Below are 22,420 nucleotides of genomic sequence, written 5' to 3' on the forward strand. Positions count from 1 at the left end.
TGCCACTCTGAACAACTCTATTGTCAGGAAAATGTATGCTTCTTTTTCCAGTAAGAATAAGGACTGTGATAACATTAGCATTTAGACAAGAGACTGAGCTGATGACTGTGAAATGCATTAATGGATGTGTCACTATTTTAAAAGAGCACATCTAATGGATTGTTTATCTATGCCATCTCATTGTACTTATTTATTTATTTTATAGGATATTTTAAACATAAAATTGCACAGATCAAAGTAGAACTCTCCTGTGACCTCCTCACCTCAAGGGCCTGCGTTCATCAGAACCAATCCCAGTTCCCAGCCAGTTGCCTATCCCACTGAAGGAAAATGAACATACTGAACGGCCACCGCTTTTTGTACTTTCTGCCTACCACACGCCTTGTCATCTTATTAGCAGCTTTGACCACTGCTGAGGATGTGACTAACAGCACTTTCAACCGCACTGACATGAACATGGGATCTGTGCCTGTGGTGATCTCCCGCATCAACCATATTATAGTCAAAGAGGGGAGTAGTGCCTTGATCGACTGCAATGTCCAAGGTAGTCCTAGTCCACATTACAGATGGTACAATTCCAACGGCCGTCTGCTCCAACAGGAGGAGAATAAAGGTAAGATCTTAGTATTCTCACTGATGCAGCCTGTCCAGAGGCACTGCTGATTTCAGCAGGTTGACTAATAACCTGAATTTAATGGCCTGACTGTGGTATTTTCCTGTGTGAAAATATGTGAAAGCCCAGTGGCAGCCATAAATTTGTTGTGCACACCTTGGAAGAAAACAATAACATTTTTTAATGTGTTATTATAGCAACACATAGCAAGAAGCTGAAACACTTAACAGAAGATGTAGACAGGCTTCTTTTCATTGGAAAACTTCGGGTTTGAGCCTGTTTCCCATTCTGTCCTCTTTTGTTCTTCTCTGGCACCAAAAAAAGACTAAAAGACTATTTTCCAGCTCAAGGGAGGTTTCTCTTGACATATGAGAATAGTTTGTTGGCATGAATTCAACACAGCCCACTCCCTGATACACCTGCCATCTCTACGCATAGTGCTATGGGAGTGTGAGAAACAGGGCATGTCCTGAATGACCAACAGAAAAACCTATATAGGGCAGCAGTCAGAAGGACAAGCCAAGTTTGAGCCTTCCTGGCTTTAGTTAAGACTCTTCAGTTGCATTTGCCAGAGACCTTAATTACACAAGCTTGTTTTCCTTAAATGGAAGGTTTGGGTGATAATCCTCATTATACTTCTAAGGAAAGTTTTGTGGGGGATGGAAGGTGTTTTGCTCGTGTAATCCTTCCATACTGACTGCTTTATTCACAGCATGATGAAATAAACTCTTAGTTATTCATACTAAATGCAAGGTAGCTTGCCTAACTAATAGCTGACCTGAGGGAGAACTCTGCCACGATGGGAGTAATGATTGACACAGCTGGATATGCAACAGCATAGTGTATCTGTAAAAGCTTGCCGCATAACTGGTTATGTTTTACATTACAGCATTTTATCATTTTCTGAGTAAAGATAGAGAAAGGAACTACTTGAGCTAGTAAGCAGACTTTCAGATATAATTTGTACAGTCACTGCAACTTTCTGTGTGATTAGTGTGCTAGACTGTTTTACTAAGGCTCACTAACAGGAATTTTCCCCTTTAGTTAGGCATCTAACTTTAGGTCTTTGTGTAGTCAACTGAGAGAGGTAGCTACTAACACAAATATTTAAGTAGGTGAGCAAATCAGTAAAAATTGCAGATGTAGTATTAAGACAACAGCACTTAAGACTTTCAACTGTGCATTTCCTCCTTTACGAAACTGTCTTCCTGTAAGACGTTTCCTAGCACAGGTCCTTTCTTTGCTATGTATATAGTTGAGTATGGCATTGAATTGTTATCAAAACCCAGCAATGATACCTTTTCTAATCATTGTTTTCTCATTAGGTTTATACTGTGCCAGGATCCACTGGCACAGACCCAGTCATTGAGTCACAGTTCAATGCCAATATGTCATTTATAACAGCTGGAGCCAGGTTACATCAGCAAGGCATCTTGTCATTTTGCAATCAGTAAAAATCTACTTAGCCAACATTGCAAGTCAGAGAAATACTGAGCAGCCAATACTCTGTATTTTTTCTTATTCTAGAAGTAGAGGAAGAAGTGTCATCTGTTACAGATGCTGTCATTTCCTCTGTAAGAGAGTTTTCCTCTCAATTTGCCCAAGTTTAGTAGATAGTGGTGATTTTTTTATGTGAAGGTCTGCTCTAGACTAAGCTTTTTATTTATTCTATATTTTTTAATTTCAGGTGAAGTGATTCAGCTGTTTTCAAGAATTAAGCTAGGGCGAAAAATAGTGTTTCATGTAAGTTAAAAATCCAAAGAGGATAAAAAGATGTAATTAAAAACTGTCCATCCAGGAACTGAGGCAGGGATCTTGAGGGAATATTTTCTACGTAGGCTTCTACTGGAGATAATGTGAAAACCAACTCGGATAAACCATGTTTTATTAGAGTAACTTTCAGAATGGTAAAAGCCTATAACTACTCTGAATTAAAGGCTTTTTTTGACTAATAAGTTTCAGAGTTGCCCACAGATTCTTCCTTGAAAGAAAGAAAAAAACAGAATAATCTTTTTCACAACAAAAGAACTTCCATGAAAAGGATAAAAAAAGTGTAGAAGAAAGGTGTCCACCAACCTGTGGCAGGACTGCAATCCTTGCCATGTGATTTCCATGCATTGCACACAGGTTTTGCACCGTTTTAGTCTTCTAGTTACAGATACTGTGTCTTTGCTCAGCTGCCTTAATAGACTGAAATTGCAGCTGGTTAGTTAGGTTTAAGGAAAAACAACTTTCTGATAGTAAAGATAGGTGAACACCTGAAATTGCTTGCTGTGGAAGGTTATTGAAACTCGATTACTGCCTTCAGCAGATGCCTGTCAGGAATGGCTTGCGATTGTGTTACAGAGATCGAAAACAGTTGAGTCTGCCTCTGAGCTGCAGTATGTATTAGATGATCTTGTTGGCTTACGTCAGCCTATGTCATTGTTTCAAAAGGAAATCTGTATGACATCTCCCTGTATGAAGTGTTCAGAAGGCACAGAGGCACTCCTACACTTTCTGGCTGTTCTGTCCACCACAGGAACCCTCTTCCAGGGGTGGGTTTACATGAAGGAAAGAATTGAGATCAGGCTTTCCTATTGGAATTGAATCATGGTTTTTATAGCAAAGTTACAATTTAATATGTTGTATCACACCGAATAAAGCAGAAAATGTACATTCTCAACTCTTAAATGGTAGTGGTATTTGATGAAATATGAAGCTTACGTGAGGAACTAAAAATCTAATTAATATCTGTCACGGTTTGAGGCTGGGCCGGCCACTAACGAATGACAGACGCTCTTTACTAACCCCTCTCCCCTCCCAAAAGGGAAAAGGAGAGAGAACAAGAGAGAGAGACTTTACGGTTTGGAAAAGAAAACTAAAACAGCTTTAATGGAACAATAACAATAAAAGATAATAATAAGAATAAGGAAAAAAAATGAAATATATACAGTATGTACAAATATATACAAAACCAATACCGAACCCAACTCCCCCCCACCCTGATGACAATACGTCACCACCACACCGCAGGGCTGGCACTGGGGCAGTCCCAGGCTGGACTCGGCAGCAGACAGGGATGGGATGCAGGAGCTGGACACAGGCACTGGATTCAGGGATGCACGGATCAGTCCTCCTCAGATGTCGGCCATCGAAGAAGAGCGAAGGGGAGCGAAAGGGCGAGACCCTCGTGATCTCTCAGCTTTATACTGAATATGACGTCTATGGGATGGAATACTCTGTTGGTCAGGTTTGGGTCACCTGTCCAGTTCACTCCTCCCTGTAGGTGCGACCCTTTTCACTCCTGGCACCCCAACACGGAGTACAAGATTTAGCAGTGACCTTGGTCGCCATAAGAACAAGTCTAAGCAAGGGCCTCTCTGCATACCATTCCTTGGTACGAACTATAAACATCAGGCCTTATCACTGCCAGGAGCAGTCACTGTCTGGAAAAACATGCTGCTGTTTCAGAAAGTGCTGGTAGTTAGAGGAGACTTAACTGAAAAGTTAAAGCACTAAAACAGAATTAGTTCTGATTTAGCCCAAACCAGGACAATTACCAATATATAATGGCAAACAAAGTAACTAGCTGAATCTTGAAATCACTTTAGCAGTGGTAGGAGGACTGGATTTTAACATGTTGTTTCAAACTCAGTTTAATAGCTAAATTGTTCTGCTGTGCCAGGTTGTGAAACATACATGTACAATTGTGGACAGCAAGTTAGCCATGAACCAGGCATGTGCCAAGAAGGCCAGTGGTATCTTGGGGTGCATTAAGAAGAGTGTGGCCAGTAGGTTGAGGGAGATTCTCCTCCCTGTCTACTCTGCCCTGAGTGCTGTGTCCAGTTCTGGGCCCCCCAGTTCGACAGGAACTACTGGAGAGAGTCCAGCAGAGAGCTAGGAAGATGATGAGGGGACTGGAGCATCTCTCTTGTGAAGAAAGGTTGAGAGACCTGGGGCTCTTTAGCCTGGAGAAGAGACGACTGAGAGGGGACCTTATCAACACTTTCAAATATCTAAAGGGCGGGTGTCAAGAGGATGGGGCCAGGCTCTTTTGAGTGGTGCCCAGTGACAGGACAAGGGGCAGTGGGCACACGCTGGAGCACAGGAGGTTCCACCTGAACATAAGGAAAAACTTCTTTACACTGAGGGTGACAGAGCACTGGAACAGGCTGCCCAGGGGGGTTGTGGAGTCTCCTTCGCTGGAGATATTCAAAACCCACGTGGATGCAGTCCTGTGCAACCTGCTGTAGGTGAACCTGCTTTAGCAGTGGGGTTGGACTAGATGATCTCTAGAGGTCCCTTCCAACCTCCACCATGCTGTGATTCTGTGGTTCTGTTATTACATGTAGCAACCAAAGATACCAATTGCATTACACTGATAGGAATGACTTTTAAAAGTAAAAGAAGTTCCATCATGGTGCATAGAAGTTCATACTGGCAAATAAGGCATTCTCTTAATTGGTCATGGTTCTCTTTCCCATCTATCTTACTCATCCTGTCCTATTTCCCTTTTTTTAAAATCATACTTCAGAATTAGATTCTGAACACCTCAGAGGGTAGATAGTGTAGTGTATGATGTCTGAAATTTTAGCGGTTTTTAAATTTTACATTAACAGAATTATATGAGATACCGTAACAAAGCACCAAATGTAACCCAATTGTAAGAAAATGCATTGTCAGGGAAGAAAACAAGGAGGGCTTAGTAGGTTTTTCCGCTTTACAATCCCATTGTTATTGTTCTTTGAGGAAGTGTGGCATGTGTTTGGGAGGCTCTCTGGGGTAAGTAGTCATATCTTTGTAACTTAACTGACCATAAGATTTTGATGGATGTCACGCATATTAGCATTTTTTTATGAGTCTGTTTTAGGGCATGATCCAATTATTCACAGTTGATGCCAGGGATTTGATAGTTACACAGCTAGGATCTCAGGGACAGACAGGCCTTTGTGATGGTAAATTCTGTGACTTCTTATGAACATTATTTCCTTGTTCCAAAATCTGAAGCCAGTTTGACAAAGCTGATGTTTAAGACTATGCTGATCGTGTGCACAAAATACTTCTAACTAAATTACTCTGTCTCCTTTCCAGCAGGAAAATGGTGGTTTCTTGACAATGGGCTACTAAACATTACCAGCGTGTCTTTTGAAGACAGAGGTAAATACACGTGTGTCGCATCTAATACATATGGCAGTGTTAACAATACTGTGACGCTGAGGGTTGTTTTTACCTCTGGAGATATGGGAATCTATTACATGATTGTCTGCCTTGTAGCTTTTACTATTGTTATGATACTGAACATTACTCGCTTATGTATGATGAGCAGTCATCTGAAGAAAACAGAGAAAGCAATCAATGAATTTTTCAGAACAGAAGGGGCAGAGAAACTCCAGAAAGCCTTTGAGATTGCAAAGCGTATCCCAATTATCACTTCAGCCAAAACGCTCGAGCTTGCCAAAGTAACACAGTTTAAGACCATGGAATTTGCTCGCTATATTGAAGAGCTTGCTAGGAGCGTACCTTTGCCACCCCTCATCATGAACTGCAGGACTATAATGGAAGAAATTATGGAGGTTGTTGGTCTGGAGGAGCAAGGACAGAATTTTGTACGGCAGACAGCAGAAGGCCAGGAAACCACTGAAACAGATGAGCTGTATATGATCCCGAATGCTTTGAAGCGCAGTGACTCTCCCACAGCTGACTCTGATGCATCGTCACTGCATGAGCCACCTCAACAGATTGCAATAAAAGTGTCGGTTCACCCATTGTCCAGAAAGGACTGCATGGATGGTCAGTCACAAGAAAGCATGCAGTTGGACACCAAGGAAGAAGACACTCCTCAAACACCAGCACTTCCTGCAGAGCCCCCTCCTGAGCCTTCTGCTGAACTCAGTTCTGATGACATAGCATTGGCAAATGACAAAAATACATGCATTATATATGAAAGCCATGTATGATAGTTACTCCTGAATCTATGCATCACAGGAAAATCAGGTGGAGCTCTTTTAAAAATACATATTGTACTTGCCGCTAAGCCTTACCTGGAGACTATCATAGCAAAAGCATGTATGTGGATTATTTGGCACTTTCTTCTCAGTTTGACTTTAGTTTACCATGATGTATGGCAGAGTAATTGCTATTACATTAATATTAATTGCTCTTCTTGATTAGGAGTATTTCCAAGAAACATTTACCTCAGCATTTTCTAGGTTGGAGTCACCTGTAGTGGCCTCCTGGAAGTCATTGGTAGTCTTTGATGTAGGACACTTGAACTTAGTAAACATAAAACTGTTTCATTTTCCTCCTTCACTCTCATTATTTCCATTTATTGCATTTTTGCAAATACTATCTTGTGAATTTGAAATATTGCCCAAAAGGCAGCACTCCAGTGGCCAAATAAAATCGTAACAGATCCCATTTACAAAGCCTGTTTGCTCAGCTGCATTGTGATTTAGAGGGCTATTAAAGAAAATTTAAATGTTTCCATTTCATTTGAGACCACACTGCTTAGCACTTGGGAAATAGTTTTCCCTTTTCCATGGAATGGAGATGCCAACAATTGTTTTTTTCACATTGAGAAAAAAGTTTGAGATATATTTTACAGATGGGAAAGCCCATAAACGTCTTACAGAAAGTTGCAGCCCAACAGCTCTGCAAGTTTATTTTGCATGTATTTGGCCATTTTTTTACTTTGCCAGAAATTTAGATGGAAAACAGCTGCAAACATGCCAGAGGTCTTGTTTTGTAGTAATTTGGTAGAAGTATGCACTACCTTACCAGAAGATATGCAGGTTCCTTAACAGTCCTGCAAATGGCAGTAATCAGCTGATGACAAGGCTGAAATGGCAGAAGACCCTTTTATTTGGATTCTCAATTTTGTGCAGATTCATATTCTGAACACCAAGCCTAAATTAATCTATAAGCATAAGTTTGAGAGTGTTTTATCCAAACTAAAAAAAATAAATTATAATCAAGTGTCCTGTGAAATTACGATGACGATCACACAAACTGTTTACTATGTTATCATTGCTTTGGTACTTTAAGAACATCCTACCTATGTAGGATGTTCACTACTTGAGTACGTGTAACTCTACCCCAGTAAAGCTTTAATGATCGCAGCGATGATGGCATTAAAAAAGACCAGGAAATGCCAGGAGTGGAAGGGAAGTGATAATTTCTATTGCAGATGGACAATAAAAAGGACCTTCTCTGGAATGAGTCTGGAAAGAAAGCATGCACAAGGAGGAGTTTGTGTAGGATTAATAGTATATTACTTAATTACCTGACACATTTAATTTGGAACAAATGAACAAATTATCACCGCATAGTTTTTAAGAAGGACTGTAGCATAAGTATAGATAGTCAATCTGGAATCAAGTATGTTGCAGAAAAAAAATCAGTTAGGTCCATGGGGAGATGATGCGTGGATGGCTCTTTGGACATTTTACTGAAGTAGGCATATCTACATAAGGTGTCCATTGGAGGCAATAAGGTGTATTAACTGCACGGGTAATCGAGACCAAACAAAGTCAGTGTTGCAGCTATCTAAAAACCCCCCTTGATAATGAACTGAGGTTTTAAGTGCAGAGCTTCACTAGCAGTGTGATACAGGAACACCTCATGACTTAGGCAGGTGATACAGAGAAGGCTCCATATTTACCTTTCTATGGTTATTAAAAAAAAAAACGTGTTTAATAACGGACATCAGATTTCGCAAACAACTTGTGAAAATTAGAGCATTTAGTTACCTAGCATTTGTTTGTGCTCACCAGTGGCAGGCATCTATACAAAATGCACTTGCACATACCCAAAGGAAACATGCAAAGGCAAAGTCCCTTTAGGAATGTGGCTGGAAATATTTTAGTTCCAGTGAAGCAATATAAATCTAGAACACAGGGTCAATTAAGAGAATACCATAAAGAAAGAACCTCACTTCTGACCAGTGTGATTGAAAATACTACTGATGCAAACTGTTAACTTCTTGTCTGAGTCCAAAGGACATTTCTGTTTAGTGTTCACATCATTTTTTTAAGTTACTTAATTTGCTTCTGGTATGAAAGAAGGACAAGGGCAGAAACAAAAGCAGGAACTTGCACTAAATTCTTTTAATTCACCTTAACCTCCTGAAAATAGGCATCATGATTTTTGTGCCTGTCCAGCATTTACAAGCAATGCTTATGCATTCTAAAGTTACCTGCCTGGTGCCCAACTAAGATTGCATAGATGAGCAAGGATGTTCTCTTTGAAAGCATAAAAATAACTTTTAAATTACATTTTAAAATTAAAAAAAAGTTTCAAAATTATTCATTAAACTACAGTATTTTAATTGCTTTTTAATTATGAACTTTTTACAGTAGAGACCAGACCCCTTCATGTATTCATATGGTGATTGGTACCAGGCAGTTCTGATCCTGACTGCTGCCCCCAGGCTGTCCTCCAGCCTGTTTATTATTTATTTATTGAGAAGCATTTGAGAGCAAACAATCCCCATGCTTTTCTTCAGTATCTCTGTGTAAACTTCACTGAAGATGCAGATTATCTTTTTCCCAAAGGTTGCCCACAAAGAGCACGTATTTGAAGTACACACAAACATACATTGCAAACCGCATACAAGCAACAGTTACCTGGATTAGGTGCACGTAACAGGTGTAGTGCTGAGTTCCTGCTGTTGCAAGGTCCAAGGGAACCTTGACTCTGCTGGAGCTGGACTCACTCAGAACTGAGTGTTCACAGCCAGGGCTGCTCCAGCCAGTCTGCTGTGAATTCTTTGGACATTTAGCTTTGTGGTATTACCAGAATAAAGGCAGAACAGCACTGTATGTGGAGAAAATACAGATTGTAATGGTTCCAATTCATGTATTTTTTTTGTTTTTCACGTATGCTGCTCAGTATTTTATGCATCCCTTATATAACGCCTGTAAGCCTAAAGCTTTTTACATGCTTTCAGGCACTTCCTTTGTAGGAGATAGCTGGGAAGGAAGATGCAGACCCATCGTTTCTGTTCAGACTTTCTGGCTGTGCTATTATGAAGTAGACTATTCTGCCTTGCAGTACTTCGTAGGGAATGGCTATTTTATGGTGCAAGAACACAATTAACAAATATGTTAAAAACAAAAAAAACATTGACATTTGCATTGTTACGTATTTTCATGCACCTTAAGCACTTCAGGGACATTAGAGTGATCTGTTCCCATCATTGGACTATGCACAGCTTTTGTTACATTGTTCTATTTATTATGTCATCAAACACTAGTGGTTCTTAAAACACACAGAATCTGGAAAATCCAGTCCAACTGAATCTGCATTCTAAAAGCATAAGGAACAAAGCCAAGCTTAGAAAGGAAAAGAGATTTGCAGAATATATGTACACCATTTTAAAATATTTTTGCCAAAACTTCATGAAAGGTGACTAGATTTCTGCAGCACAAGAAATCAGTGTTGGATTTGAATTTTACACTTGCTATTCTTTTTTCACTAAATGTAAGACCATATTAATCAGACCACTTCAACATAGTACTCACTATCTACTTAACATTTTCTTTTTGAGCAGAATATGTTTACTGATGATCTTTTTTTGTTCTCTTGGGTATGCTTGTGATGAAACCTACTCTTCAGTCATTTTTTTGAGATTGTAATTTAAAAAATTTAAAAGAACCCATAGATCAGCTTTTTTATGTGGGTTTATTGGTGTTAGGTAAGGCACAGCAGTTCACTCCTGTGCTTAAAAATTACTGTATAATATTAAGACTTGCAGAATGGCATATACGGGCAGATGTTGATTTTTTTTAAAATCAGTGCCTGTTCAATGTACATACTATGTCAGTTCCTCGATTTGCAGTTACCTTTTGACAAAAGTACTGTAACGTATAACCAGGGCTTTCTGATGTTCAGTTTGATTCAGACCATCTAATTCTGGAAAGTGTTAACAGAGTTGAATTTTAAAAGTTCTCATGGAATATTTTGGCAGCATGCTATTTTAAGAGTTGGCCTCTTAAGTATGCCATACTTAGTGGGACAACTGAAGGCTTCTTAGATGCGAAGGAAACGCTTGCACTAAAGTATCTTAAGTTGTATTTCATTTATTATTAAATCCTTTTTGATTTTATAAAAAATGTAAGACAAATATGAATGTGTTATTTTAAGAAGCAGTTACTGTATTTTGATTTAAATAATTGTTATGATTTTATAGTTCACAGCCGTAAACCACAAAGAGACCAGTTCATGCTGAAGTGGCAAAATGAAATGTGATCCAGCTTGTAAATTGATCATTGTTTCAATAAAGAATTTGCACAGAGTATGCTGAGTTTGTACACACTCAACAAGATGATCGTTTCCTAGTAAGAATATGCCATGGGTCCAGTTCAAGCAGAAGTGAACTATGTCTTTCATTGTACATCTGCTAATATCCCAGAACCTTTGATCAGGAGAAACAGTTATTTACCTAGAAAGGAAGTTCTAGTAAAGCTTTGAAAGGGAACTGTTGTGGTTGTTCAGAATATAGACCCAGTTGTTAATTGGTGGTGTTGTGGTGTTGTCAATAGCCTAGGTTGCTCAGGTACATAGCATCTTCTCTTGGAAGCATGGCAACACTTCCTTATGTAATCCAAAGGACTTCTTTGTCTGCTGTTTCCTCTCTGAGCCATGTCATAGGGCCTTGCAAAAAGTCTTGTTGCTGTTTCAGAGTTGGGGCCAATGAAGTGAATGTCTCTTCTCCCAGAAGCACCTTAGTACCAAGACAAAACAGAAGTGTGGGTTGCAATACATGCCCCCATTCCTTCATCCACCCTAAAAGGATGAGGTAAAACGGCTTTCCTGTGCCACAGCAGTTGGACTATATCACTCCCTAATAGCCTCGAGCAGAACTTGGTTGAAGCAGTCACTGTAATACCTTGTCCTGCCTCTGCTGGTGCTACACAGCTAGGAGCCAGTGGCAGTCACTGACAAAGATGGAGCTGGGGAGACTTGCCCTTTCACACATGAAAGATTTGCTCTTGCCAGCTACCTGTTCTAGGCTAAAAAGCAGCCAATAGCAGGAAAACAATAGCTATTTTATGTTTTAACTCTGCTGTTCGAAAGAGTGCTCCGATTTTGAAAAATATTTTCAGAAGCATTTTTATTCAACAGTTTCCGTTGAGTTAATGGGGCTGAGACATCCACAATTTATCTACAAATACCTATGAAAAATAGTGAAGGGGTCACAAACTGATCATAAAAGTGGAATGCATATGGCCAGAGCCATTGTCTCAGCATGGGAGCCTGTCTTGCAACTGGGCCATTTTGATATGTTTTGACTTTTTTTTTAATATAGAACAGCACCACTTCAGGATGCTCCCATTACCCTCCAGCATGCTGAACTCCTCCAACAGCTTTGTCGGAGCATTTTTCGGGAAGGCAGGGTACCACCAAGCATTTGGTCCCAGTGAGCTGTGCTCCTGAACGCTGTGAAACAGGCTGCCCCCAGCCCCAGTGCTTCTTATGATGAAAAGATGTTTATCATATGGAGGAGACTGCCTTACATCAGTACTATGGAGGCACTTCAAAACTAAAAGCTGCTGGTGGGTAGCATCTCCACAGAGACGAAGATGGGGACAGTGGAGGGCATCTGCTCTCTTACTAAGACTGGAGCCAGGGAAAGCTGTGCATAGCCCAGGGCTGGTACCCCAGATATTTGTAGTGTCGCACACCACTTTCCCACAGGACTGGATATTTTCTAGCCCACATCCTGCACTAGTGCCTGGAATAACCAGCTAAGAGACTTGAGAATCAGTTCCTTTTCAGTGTCCATTTCTTCCATCTCTTCTTCTACCCATTTTACCTTCCTGTGCTTTTCTCTGTCCCCACCAGCTCCACAATGCTACTTCTCAAATTAGAACAGAGTGAAGTTAGTGGCCGGGGCAAGTGTTTCTGCACTCCAGGCACCTCTGTTCCAAACTGACCTTTCATAAATCCCAAAATGGATTTTTTTTCCCCAGCTGTACCAGGCTCTAATGCTATGTACTATATTTAACTCTCTGGCTCCCAGGCCCAAAATGAGTCATTATACTCTTACAGTAAAGGCTGACTCGTGAATCTATGGTATCATGTATAAGTCCGTAAATTGGTCAAAGACAGTAATATAAACTGAAGCTACATTACCAATTTCCTATTAAAAATCAGAATGTATGGCAGCAAACAATAAATGCAGCAGACTTAGGACACTCAAGTTATGTAACAAGAAGCTATTTCATACCACAACAAGATGAGGCAAGAAAGAGAAAAATTAACAGCAAGGCCTTGTATAGCATGGAGAATACATGTAAAACCTTGCTTATGATCGTAAAAATTTAGCATCAGTATCAAATCAATTTGCCATTCTATAGCCACTTTCTATTTTGAGAACAGATTACTGTTATATCTATTCTAACACGACCTTTCCTATGTGGGCAAGCACCTCACACATGGAAATAGTACAAGAGTTATCAGAAGGAGCCTTGTCTCCTTCATCTACCATTTTTGAAATTATTTTCAGGATTATTTAGCTATGCATCAAAGACCAACCACAGACTGCCACCCTGCCCTGTTGTGGACCCACAGAGTTTGGGAGCTCCCGTTCGAGATGCACAAACTGGTCTTTCTGAAATATCTGTCTTCTCTTGCATAGGTTTTGATTACACTGCCCAATAAACCACTTAGTAAACAGCTCAGGCCGAGTCATTCTCAACTGATAATTACAGAGAAGCAAAATAAATGCCACCACCACTTCCCTCTTTCTGAAGCCTCTTATGGCTTCTGCCTGAAGATTAGCCCTGACAGACTGATAGCTCCTGAGTTGTTTGGCTATACTTTAACTCCTTCCTTCTGGTGGCCACTACCTTAGTCAGAAAGCAGGATTCAAACAAAATATCAGCCAGAACAAGAAGCTGCATTCTAAGGAGACAAGCATGGATCCTGCCTGTTTGAAATGCTCCGTTATCCTTCTCCCTAATACATGCAGAGTAAACAGCCTCAGGAAAAGGTGGTAAAAAATAGAAATTTAAGAAAATTAAAATGGAAAGTTTTTCTCCTCACTCAAACCCCCAGGGGTTATTTATCTTCAAAGTATATTAAATTATAACTCATTTAATCATGTGTTCATTTGTTTTTAAACATACTCGAGTGGAGAAAAAGGAGATTCCTTAAAACAATGACATTTTCACTACCAACCCCAAATTAAATTATCACAAAAATGTGAAACATACTGCTCAGCCCTTCTCTCAGGATACCTTTTATCAGGGAAGAGATTTCTAGTCCTTTTTATGGTTCTGCTTAGGTGAGTGCAGCTTCCTTAAGGGATTGGTGGAAGTGCATTTCTTTTCTGCTGTCGTCTTCTTGATTAAATATTCTCTACCCTATGTGTTCTATTCTTTGTGTATACAAATCAATATTCCACTGAAGATTTATCTTCTTGCTTCCCTTCCCCATTCTATTTTGATACCTTTTTTTTGTGTTTTGTTCTACTGCTTGGATTTTGTTTTGTTTGCCCTAGAATTCCTCACATTTTAAAATAATTAAGAGAATCCTAATGTATTTTCAGTTGCCTGTTTGGAGGCAGGATCACTCACACTCATCTGTATAATTCAATTTAATTATGCAGATGTACAGTTAACTACTCTCAGGTTGGTGCAGGATGAACTAATCAACAGGCTGCAGCAGGGTTTTTTTTGAAGAACAGCATCAACAGAACAGGTAAAGCCATAATTCCCAAGATACAAGTAAAATAAGTGTCCTCAGTCATATATGGGTCTATGGGTGCGTTATGTTCTTATGTTTGTTCATTTCAGAAAAGACATATATGATACATCTCTGCCTTAAATAATGTGTTTCTTTTTGCTTAGACTCCCATCATGGATGGAATAGCACATCTGCACCATCCCTACACTTGTACATCAGCTATCCATTATCTGGATTGGTTTATCTTATTCATTGGACAGCTTGCCAAGTGCAGGGGCCTCTCTACCTCTCTAAATTAGATATTTTTGAAGAGACTGCAGACAGCTTGGTGACACTATGTAAATGACATTAATTTCAAATGCATTGATAAATGCTTTTTCACATTTTTTTAAACTGAGATGCTGTATTTCTACGTAGGTTGATATTTACCTGTTAATGGAGTCTGCTCTTCTGTATTCTTTTAACCAGAAACTCGTTTTTCTAAGTGTGCAGTAAAATGACAGTAATCTGCTGCTGAATAAAACTGCTTTTTGCAACTACAGTTTCTACATTTCATAATCCCTGTGTAATCTCTGTTAAGCATAGAGCTCATTCTTTAATATATACACCACAAATGAGGTGAAAGTCTCCAAATCTTTGTTATTCATGTAGCCTGCTTCAGACTACTAGTTATTTTATTAGAACATATAATAGACCTACCCTGACACTCTAACACGTCTTGCGGTTTCCAGAAATAACCCCAGAGCATTAGCCAAATGTTATACAATACAGCACCACTGAGAACTGCATTCCTACTCTACATCAATTTCAGAAAAAAACCAAAAAAAACAAAAAAAAACCAAAACAAAACAAAAAACAACTCACAGGGAGAAAACATCCCTTCTCAGCAGGGAACCAGGGACTGAAAGCCTGTGAAGTAGTTAAAGTTTCACATGTTTTTCAGGAAAAAAAAAAAAACCAACACGTAGGTAATTATTTAGGATCTTGCTTGTAAAATTAAAGCAGGAGCTAAAATATCACCAAAGATGGAGCTTACTGCAGCATGGAAGCTCATCACTCCCAGTAGGTAGCTGTCAGTTGTCAGAGAGTAGCTAAAGACACTTCTTAGGATAACTCATGATATCATAAGGAAGCAATCATTATTTCATATCATGCAAACTGGTAATGTCCAGGAGACTATGGATGTTGGTGTAAAATGCAGTCCCCAAACTGTTCAGGTGATGGCACTGCATCTGCAACTCAAGCCTGTTGCCTGACTAGAGAAGGGCACTGGGAGCACCACCAAAGCCTCTGTGTTGGGATGGAGTCAGACCCTTTCACGAGAACCCAGTCCCTTCCTTTCGGCTTTATATTGTGACCAAAGTACCCCTCTTCTTTGTTTGCTCCAGCACTACCTCATAGTTCTTCAAGAAAGACTAAACTTGGACTCTTCAGTGAGGCAACTGCTGAAGACCATGCAAATGCACGGAGGAATGAGTAGCTCAGCTGTACTGGCAGATGTGAGCTTGCCTTTGCACCATACCAGATAAAGACTCTCCCAGAGGCCTGCCAGCATTCAAGTGGAAAAGGGCTATGATGCTGCGAATCCGGACAAGCCAGGAGCAGATGGGAACAGGCAGGCGGGAGTGAGCTGGAGGCAGACTGGGCCAGTCAAATAGACATGGAATTAAGATGACAGTCCCACACTTACTACTGAAAAACCCCTCCAGCAAAATCAGCTCCCTGCTCCTACCACCTTTCTCCAAATAACTATATCACCTGTCCTCAGCTCAGCAACTACTCCTTGTCCTTCTGCCTATTCAGGCTGGGATCAGCCAGTTTTTGCTTCTTATTGAGCAGCTACAAGGTTGCCTAATCCTAATAGAGATTTGTTCTGGCTCTTCTTGCTCTGTCTTCCCCCATTACTAACTCAAAAGAAGGCATGGGATTCACTTGCCAGCACAAGTAAAAAGCTGGTCCTCAGAGACCTACAGACCAACTATTCTGTTCTGAAGGAGGATATGCAGAAGCTAGGCACATCAAGATGAGTTGATAGATTTAAAGCCTCTGCCTGGTTAAGCTCTGAATATTTATTCAACTTCTCATTCTGTAATGGCAGGATGCTGGCCAGATTGAACCAAGTACAACTTGAACTATTGCTGGTTTTTAAAGGAGAGTTTCATTTGATTTTTTGTTTAACCTGTGAAAATTGAGCAGTGAAGGGTTAAGAGAACATGGATTCCAGACTTAATCACAACACTTTCTTCTCACAATGATATAAATTGTATTCTGCGTCTATTTGCAATTTGCAGAACAAACACAGGTTATCCTAGAAAAATCAATTGTTTTCTCAATGATGGTGGTTGTCCTCAGCTTCCCTCCAGGTAACAGAATAAAAGGTTTTAAAGCACTGTCAATTAGCAGAATTGATAGCAAATGCCTTTGGTCAGGTACCTCGTTTGGAAAGCAACTACTCTGGGTGTTCCCTGTTTGTAAATGAGGTCTGGTGCCTTTATATTGACTTATCATATGATGGATTGTAAAAGGCCAGTTTTACTGGGGCAGAACTACACAATCTTTCACAAGTCTGGCCTACTGCTGTACATTTTTTGTTTTCTCTTAAGAGTATGTATAGGATATAATATGTACTAGAAAACTTTAATCGTCTACCCATATGATTAAAGAGATTTTATTCAAATACAGAATCAGAAAAAAATAAGTCTCCCTTCGTATTTTTTCTTTCAAAAGTTATCATCGATAACTCTATCATTTGCGCCGTGTTGTAGCCACAAACACTGAGACAGATGCTGATAACTTTGCTCACTTCAGCCTAGACCACACCACTTCATTAGAGTGCTGAGAATTTGCTGGCTTCAGAGAGGCCAGAGCATGTATTCTCAAGGGACTGAAAGGAAAATGTTCCACAAATGCCAAGCTAGAACTTGGCACCATGGTCACTTGGCAAATGAATGGCACTGTACATAATAAACAAGCAGAGAGAGGGAGCTTAAATTATAAATACCCTCTTGAGAAAAGATAGAAAACAGTTCCTAGGAACAGTGAACAAAAGCTGTCAGAAAACTAAGATCATTGATTTTTGTCACAAATGACTTATGATTATGGCTATGTGGTTGGAACGGGAATGGAAGATTCTGCAGTACAAAGCACTGCATTCTGTAATCTTGTGTGAGATTTCATTTACACACATCATATAAAGCACAGTTTCACATCTGTTAGATCTGTTGGGCTCAAATATTGTATTTTACACTTTAATCCAATTATCTTCCTGTTTCACTACATTTTTAGATTACAATGCATCATCAATTAACTAATTCTTTTTCTATTTCTGTGTATGTCTGTGTAGAAGAAAATATGGTTTAGAATAGCCCATTAATTTGCCATTCAAATGAATGATCTGCTTCAAATCGAAACTGACCAAGCTGCAATTTTATTTCCACACCTCTCATATTTTAGTTATGCAACACATAAACATTAAAAATAAGAAAATACATGGGACGGAGCTTAGGCTGCCAACTGGCTACCTGACAAAAGAACACATTAAGCAAGGTAGCAGGATCTCTGATCCAGCAGATGAACAAGCTGTATTCTGCCTTCTGCATATTAACACTGTTCAGGTCTGAAGGGAATCTGCTGTGACCCACATGCACGTTAGTGCTACACTGCGCAGCACTCAGGATATTCACCAATCTGCTACCACACCCCATACCACTGGTATCTTTCACAGTCACCACCCATTACCAGTTCAGGGTTTCACAAAGCACTCTTATTAGAGCTTTCTAAACCTTACTCTGCACTGAAACAGGAGTCAGCCTCCTCAGAGACCAAAATACAGCCTTGTTCTTTACCTCAGAAGAGCTTTAGTCCACATCCAGTCTCATTCTCTTAAAATACAACCAAAGATTAACAGAAGGTGGAAAATGAACCTTCAAGCTCATGAAATAAGCACCTTCAGTTTTAAGTACTAACAGAAAACCACCAGTGTGCAAAGTCACATTCTACTCTCTTCTCTTTTCCAGGTCTTTTGCAGCTTTCCTTGATTTTCTGATTTGTGGGCCTGAACTACACCCTCCACCACAGGAATCTGAGTCTAAGTTTGTGTTCTGCTTTTTCTTGCACTTACTTGCCGCTTGAAAGAAATCCAGTTGTGCAGTTAGGCCCAGATCCAGAAAAACACATAAGCATGTGATTTATATGTATGAATAGTACCATTGTGAAGCATGCAAGCTCTTTCCCAATATTTGCCATCAGTCTTTTCTACGCTATTGCTTCTTTGTTCCTCATTACTGCATGGGGCTTTTCTGTTTATTCCAAGATTTTCCTATTAATTCAAAATGTGGTACAGGCTATGTATGTGATCATCCCCAGGACTGAGAGGAGAGGGCTCTCAGAAGAACTGAGACATAAAACACATATACAACTGTGTTTAAAATGAGGTAGCATAAAGTTCTCAGCACTGCTTTTCATCTCAATCAATTCACATGTATCAGAACAACTGTTGGCTAGCTTGCATTTTCAGCTTGAACTTTTAGGAAGATCATCCTGGTAGCTCATTTAGTTAGGGAAATATCACTGCAGAAGAAGTAGCAAAAGTTTATGAGTTACAGTATAGTTGGGATGTTAAGCGCTAAATACTCTAAACTACTTAAAAATAAATAGTGTGGATTCATGATACTGTGACCTATTAATATTCTCTCACCTATAAGCAGTGGTGTATATTTAGAGGAGAGATAATAACATGTTTCAAACAGTCCCATAAGCAAAATAAACATTTAGAGATCGGTATTAACAGAGACCGATCATTAACGTGAATCCTCCTGGAAACAAATTCATATAATCAAGTAATTTCAGTTATCCTACTTTGGGCTTAGGAATTTCTGTTGGGGATTCCCACATACTGAACCAGACATTTAGAACTGCTGATGGGATATTTACTCGAAAATGCCAGACATGAACTCTTTGCAGATGTGTCTGACACAGTGCAATTTCACACTGAATGATCTGAGTCCTATGGTCAGTATTGCAGAAATACCAATGCTGGTCAAACACTCTTCATCATTAACTTTCATAAACTCTAATGGGAGTCAACAGCGTGTCTCAGGGAGGTGTTCAAAATCTTGCAGAGTCAAAGTCCTGATAGAGCCATCATATAGCAGACACCTCAGCTTTCTGAGATTAAAATCAGGAAAGAAAGTTGAAAGTTGAGAGCAATTTAAAAAAAATCTGTATTGAATTAGTGACATGTAACACATGCAACATGCAAAACATCAGTCTGGTTCTCAGAGAAAGGGATAATGGTTTTGGTGAGAAATTTTTCCTCAGCAGTGCATACAGGGTCAAGGACAACACAGTTGATCTTACTATAAAAGTACATTCAAAGCTGTTGTCCTAGTAAAACTACTTTCTAGTTAATCCAAACCTGACAAAGCAAAAAGCCCTTTAATTCAATATTCTTGGGGTGTTTTAGAAAAAGAGACTATAAGCTTTCGTGTTAAATCTCATTCTAGTTGAATCTTAAATCAGCCGATGTGATAGTGCTGACAATTTACTAAATGTTTCCAGGCAACAGAAAGAAAATAGCAAAAAGTAAACAATTCAAATATGCTAAAGAAGAACAAACTGATATAAAAATAAAACCTACTCCTGTATGGAGCTCCTCACTTCTAAGCAACGTTAATTCCTTTTATGTTTCATGCATAATGAGGAAGTAGTGTCTCACAAAACAAGGGGCAGTGTTTTCCAGAGTTTTAAAGCCATGTTATTTTCACAAAGGATCCTTTTGTTTCTTTTCAACACTTCAGCAGACAATTGCTTCTAATTTCAGTCAGCCCATGAAAACCACCACAGAGTCTCCAAAGTCTTCATAAAGTCAGAGGCAGACTCTGACGGTCTTCCTGTGCTATATGTACCTCTGTCATGTGTGTTGGGGGTTAAGTGTTTCCCTATAGCCACTCCTGTGCAGCCTGCATACTAGGGCACGGAGTTTGTATTTTGTGCCTTGTGGTACTTACATTTTCTACTGCTCCAGCAAACTAGAGGTGCTGAAATTGCAGTTTGTGCCAGCCAAGAGCAGTTGCTGACTGTAATGAACTCCCCTTGGGCCAGACAGAGTCAAGAGTGCTCTCCAGTATTTTTCTGATTGTCAGTGAGCTCTGCCATCACCTCTAACCCATCACCTGAAAACCCTTCTTCCTCTCTAGACCCCACTAATCATAGAATCATAGAATGGTTTGGGTTGGAAGGGACCTCAAAGATCATCTAGTTGCATGCTCTCCACCTGGATGGGGCAACTGCTGCCTTTTTGATACACTGCAGAACACACAGGCACTTTCTCCAATGCCACTGATGCCCTGGTTTATAAGTGTGATAGCTTTAGAGGCATCGCAGTTCTGGGTGTGAAATGTCTTCTTTTTACCCAGCTACTTCAAAATCACTCTTACCACAAAACAAGTCAAACTCTCACGTAAGTGCATCTTTCTACCTACACCCTTCATTCATGGCGCAGTTGAATAGTTGCAGATTTTCCTGACAAAAGGTTCCCTCTTTCAGTGACACACGCATCTCAGGTGAGTAACAATCACTAAAGAGTGTCTTATCATGCTGCAGAATGATACCTCCTATAGTCCCTTCCCATTTAAAATCCTGCCAGGGGTCATAAAACACATTTTTTTTCCTCCTTATCCATTATGTCAGCTGACCCTTTCCATTTTGTTAAAATAAGCACCGTTTCACTCCCTTGGAGTTTAAAAATACCTCTTTGCTAGACGAGGTATCAGTTCGTGTGCTTGACTGGCTCATTAACAGCTTGTATTGGGTTGGCATGGCAAGGTTTTGGTAGTGGGGGGGCTACAGAGGTGGCTTCTGTGAGAAGCTACCAGAAGCTTCCCCTGTGTCCGATACAGCCAATGCCAGCCGACTCCAAGACAGACCCGCCACTGGCCAAGGCCGAGCCCATCAGCGATGGTGGATGTGCCTCTGTGATAATGTGTTTAAGAAATGGAAAAAAGTTGCTACGCAACAGCAGCCAGAGAGAGGAGTGAGAATATGTGAGAGCAACAACCCTGCAGACACCAAGGTCAGTGAAGAAGGAGGGGGAGGAGATGCTCCAGGTGCTGGAGTAGCAATTCCCCTGCAGCCTGTGGTAAAAACCATGGTGAGGCAGGCTGTCCCCCTGCAGCCCATGGAGGTCCATGGTGGAGCAGATATCTGCCTGCAACCCATGGAGGACCCCACACCAGAGCAGTCAAATGCACCTAAAGGAGGCTGTGACCCCGCGGGAAGCCAGTGCTGGAACAGGCTCCTGGCAGGACCTGTGGCCCCATGGAGAGAGGAGCCCACACTGGAGCAAGTTTGCTGACAGGACTTGTGACCCTGTTGGGGACACATGCTGGAGCAGTCTGTTCCTGAAGGACTGCACCCCATGGAAGAGACCCATGCAGGATCAGTTCATGAAGAACTGTAGCCCCTGGGAAGGACTCACATTGCAGAATGGAGGACTGTCTCCCATGGGAAGCACTCCATGCTGGAGCAGGGAAAAAAGTGTGAGGAGGAAGGAGCAGCAGAAACATGTGATGAACTGACTGAAACCCCCATTCTCCATCCCCCTGTGCCACTCGGGGGGAGGAGGTAGAAAAAAAACAGGAGTGAAGTTGAGCCCAGGAAGATGGAGGGGTGGGGGGAAGGTGTTTTAAGATTTATTTTTATTTCTCACTACCCTTCTGATTCGATTGGTAATAAATTAAATTAATTTTCCCAAGTCGAGTCTGTTTTGTCCGTGATGGTAATTGCTGAGTGACCTCCCTGTCCTTATCTCCACTTGTGAGCCTGTCGCTATATTTTCTCTCCCCTGTCAAGCTGAAAGGGGGAGTGATAGAGGAGCTTTGGTGGGCACCTGTCTTCCAGTCGGGGTCAACCTACCACACAGCTCTTTCTGTCAATAAAGGGTAAAATTCTTCCCTTGTCCCTTTTGATACTCACTGCACATGTTTCTCTTCAAAGCATTTCCCACCTGAACTTTATGGTCCATATTGTAAATTTGTATTGAAAAAAAAATGTGGCTCATTACTAGCCATTATAATAATATCACCCTTTGGGCTAACAGTTGGGTAATGATCTTGCTCATCTTCCTTCTTCAAAGTA

General features: G+C 40.4%; 1 protein-coding gene across 2 annotated transcripts; it reads left to right on the forward strand.

The window, feature by feature from the left end:
- Positions 1-330: 330 nt before the first annotated feature.
- MFAP3L (microfibril associated protein 3 like) lies at positions 331-6,552 on the forward strand. 2 transcript variants are annotated; one of them, XM_086464397.1, is made up of 2 exons: positions 331-613; positions 5,687-6,552. In XM_086464397.1, the coding sequence occupies exons 1-2, from the start codon at positions 331-333 to the stop codon at positions 6,550-6,552; spliced, it is 1,149 nt and encodes a 382-aa protein (XP_086320523.1). The 2 variants fall into 2 exon arrangements, with proteins under 2 accessions (XP_086320523.1, XP_086320524.1); XM_086464398.1 differs by having other exon boundaries at positions 5,690-6,552.
- The last annotated feature ends 15,868 nt before the right edge of the window (positions 6,553-22,420 follow it).

Source organism: Leptosomus discolor, chromosome 4, assembly GCF_034619465.1.
Source record: "Leptosomus discolor isolate bLepDis1 chromosome 4, bLepDis1.hap2, whole genome shotgun sequence".
NCBI classification, from domain to species: Eukaryota; Metazoa; Chordata; class Aves; order Leptosomiformes; family Leptosomidae; genus Leptosomus; species Leptosomus discolor.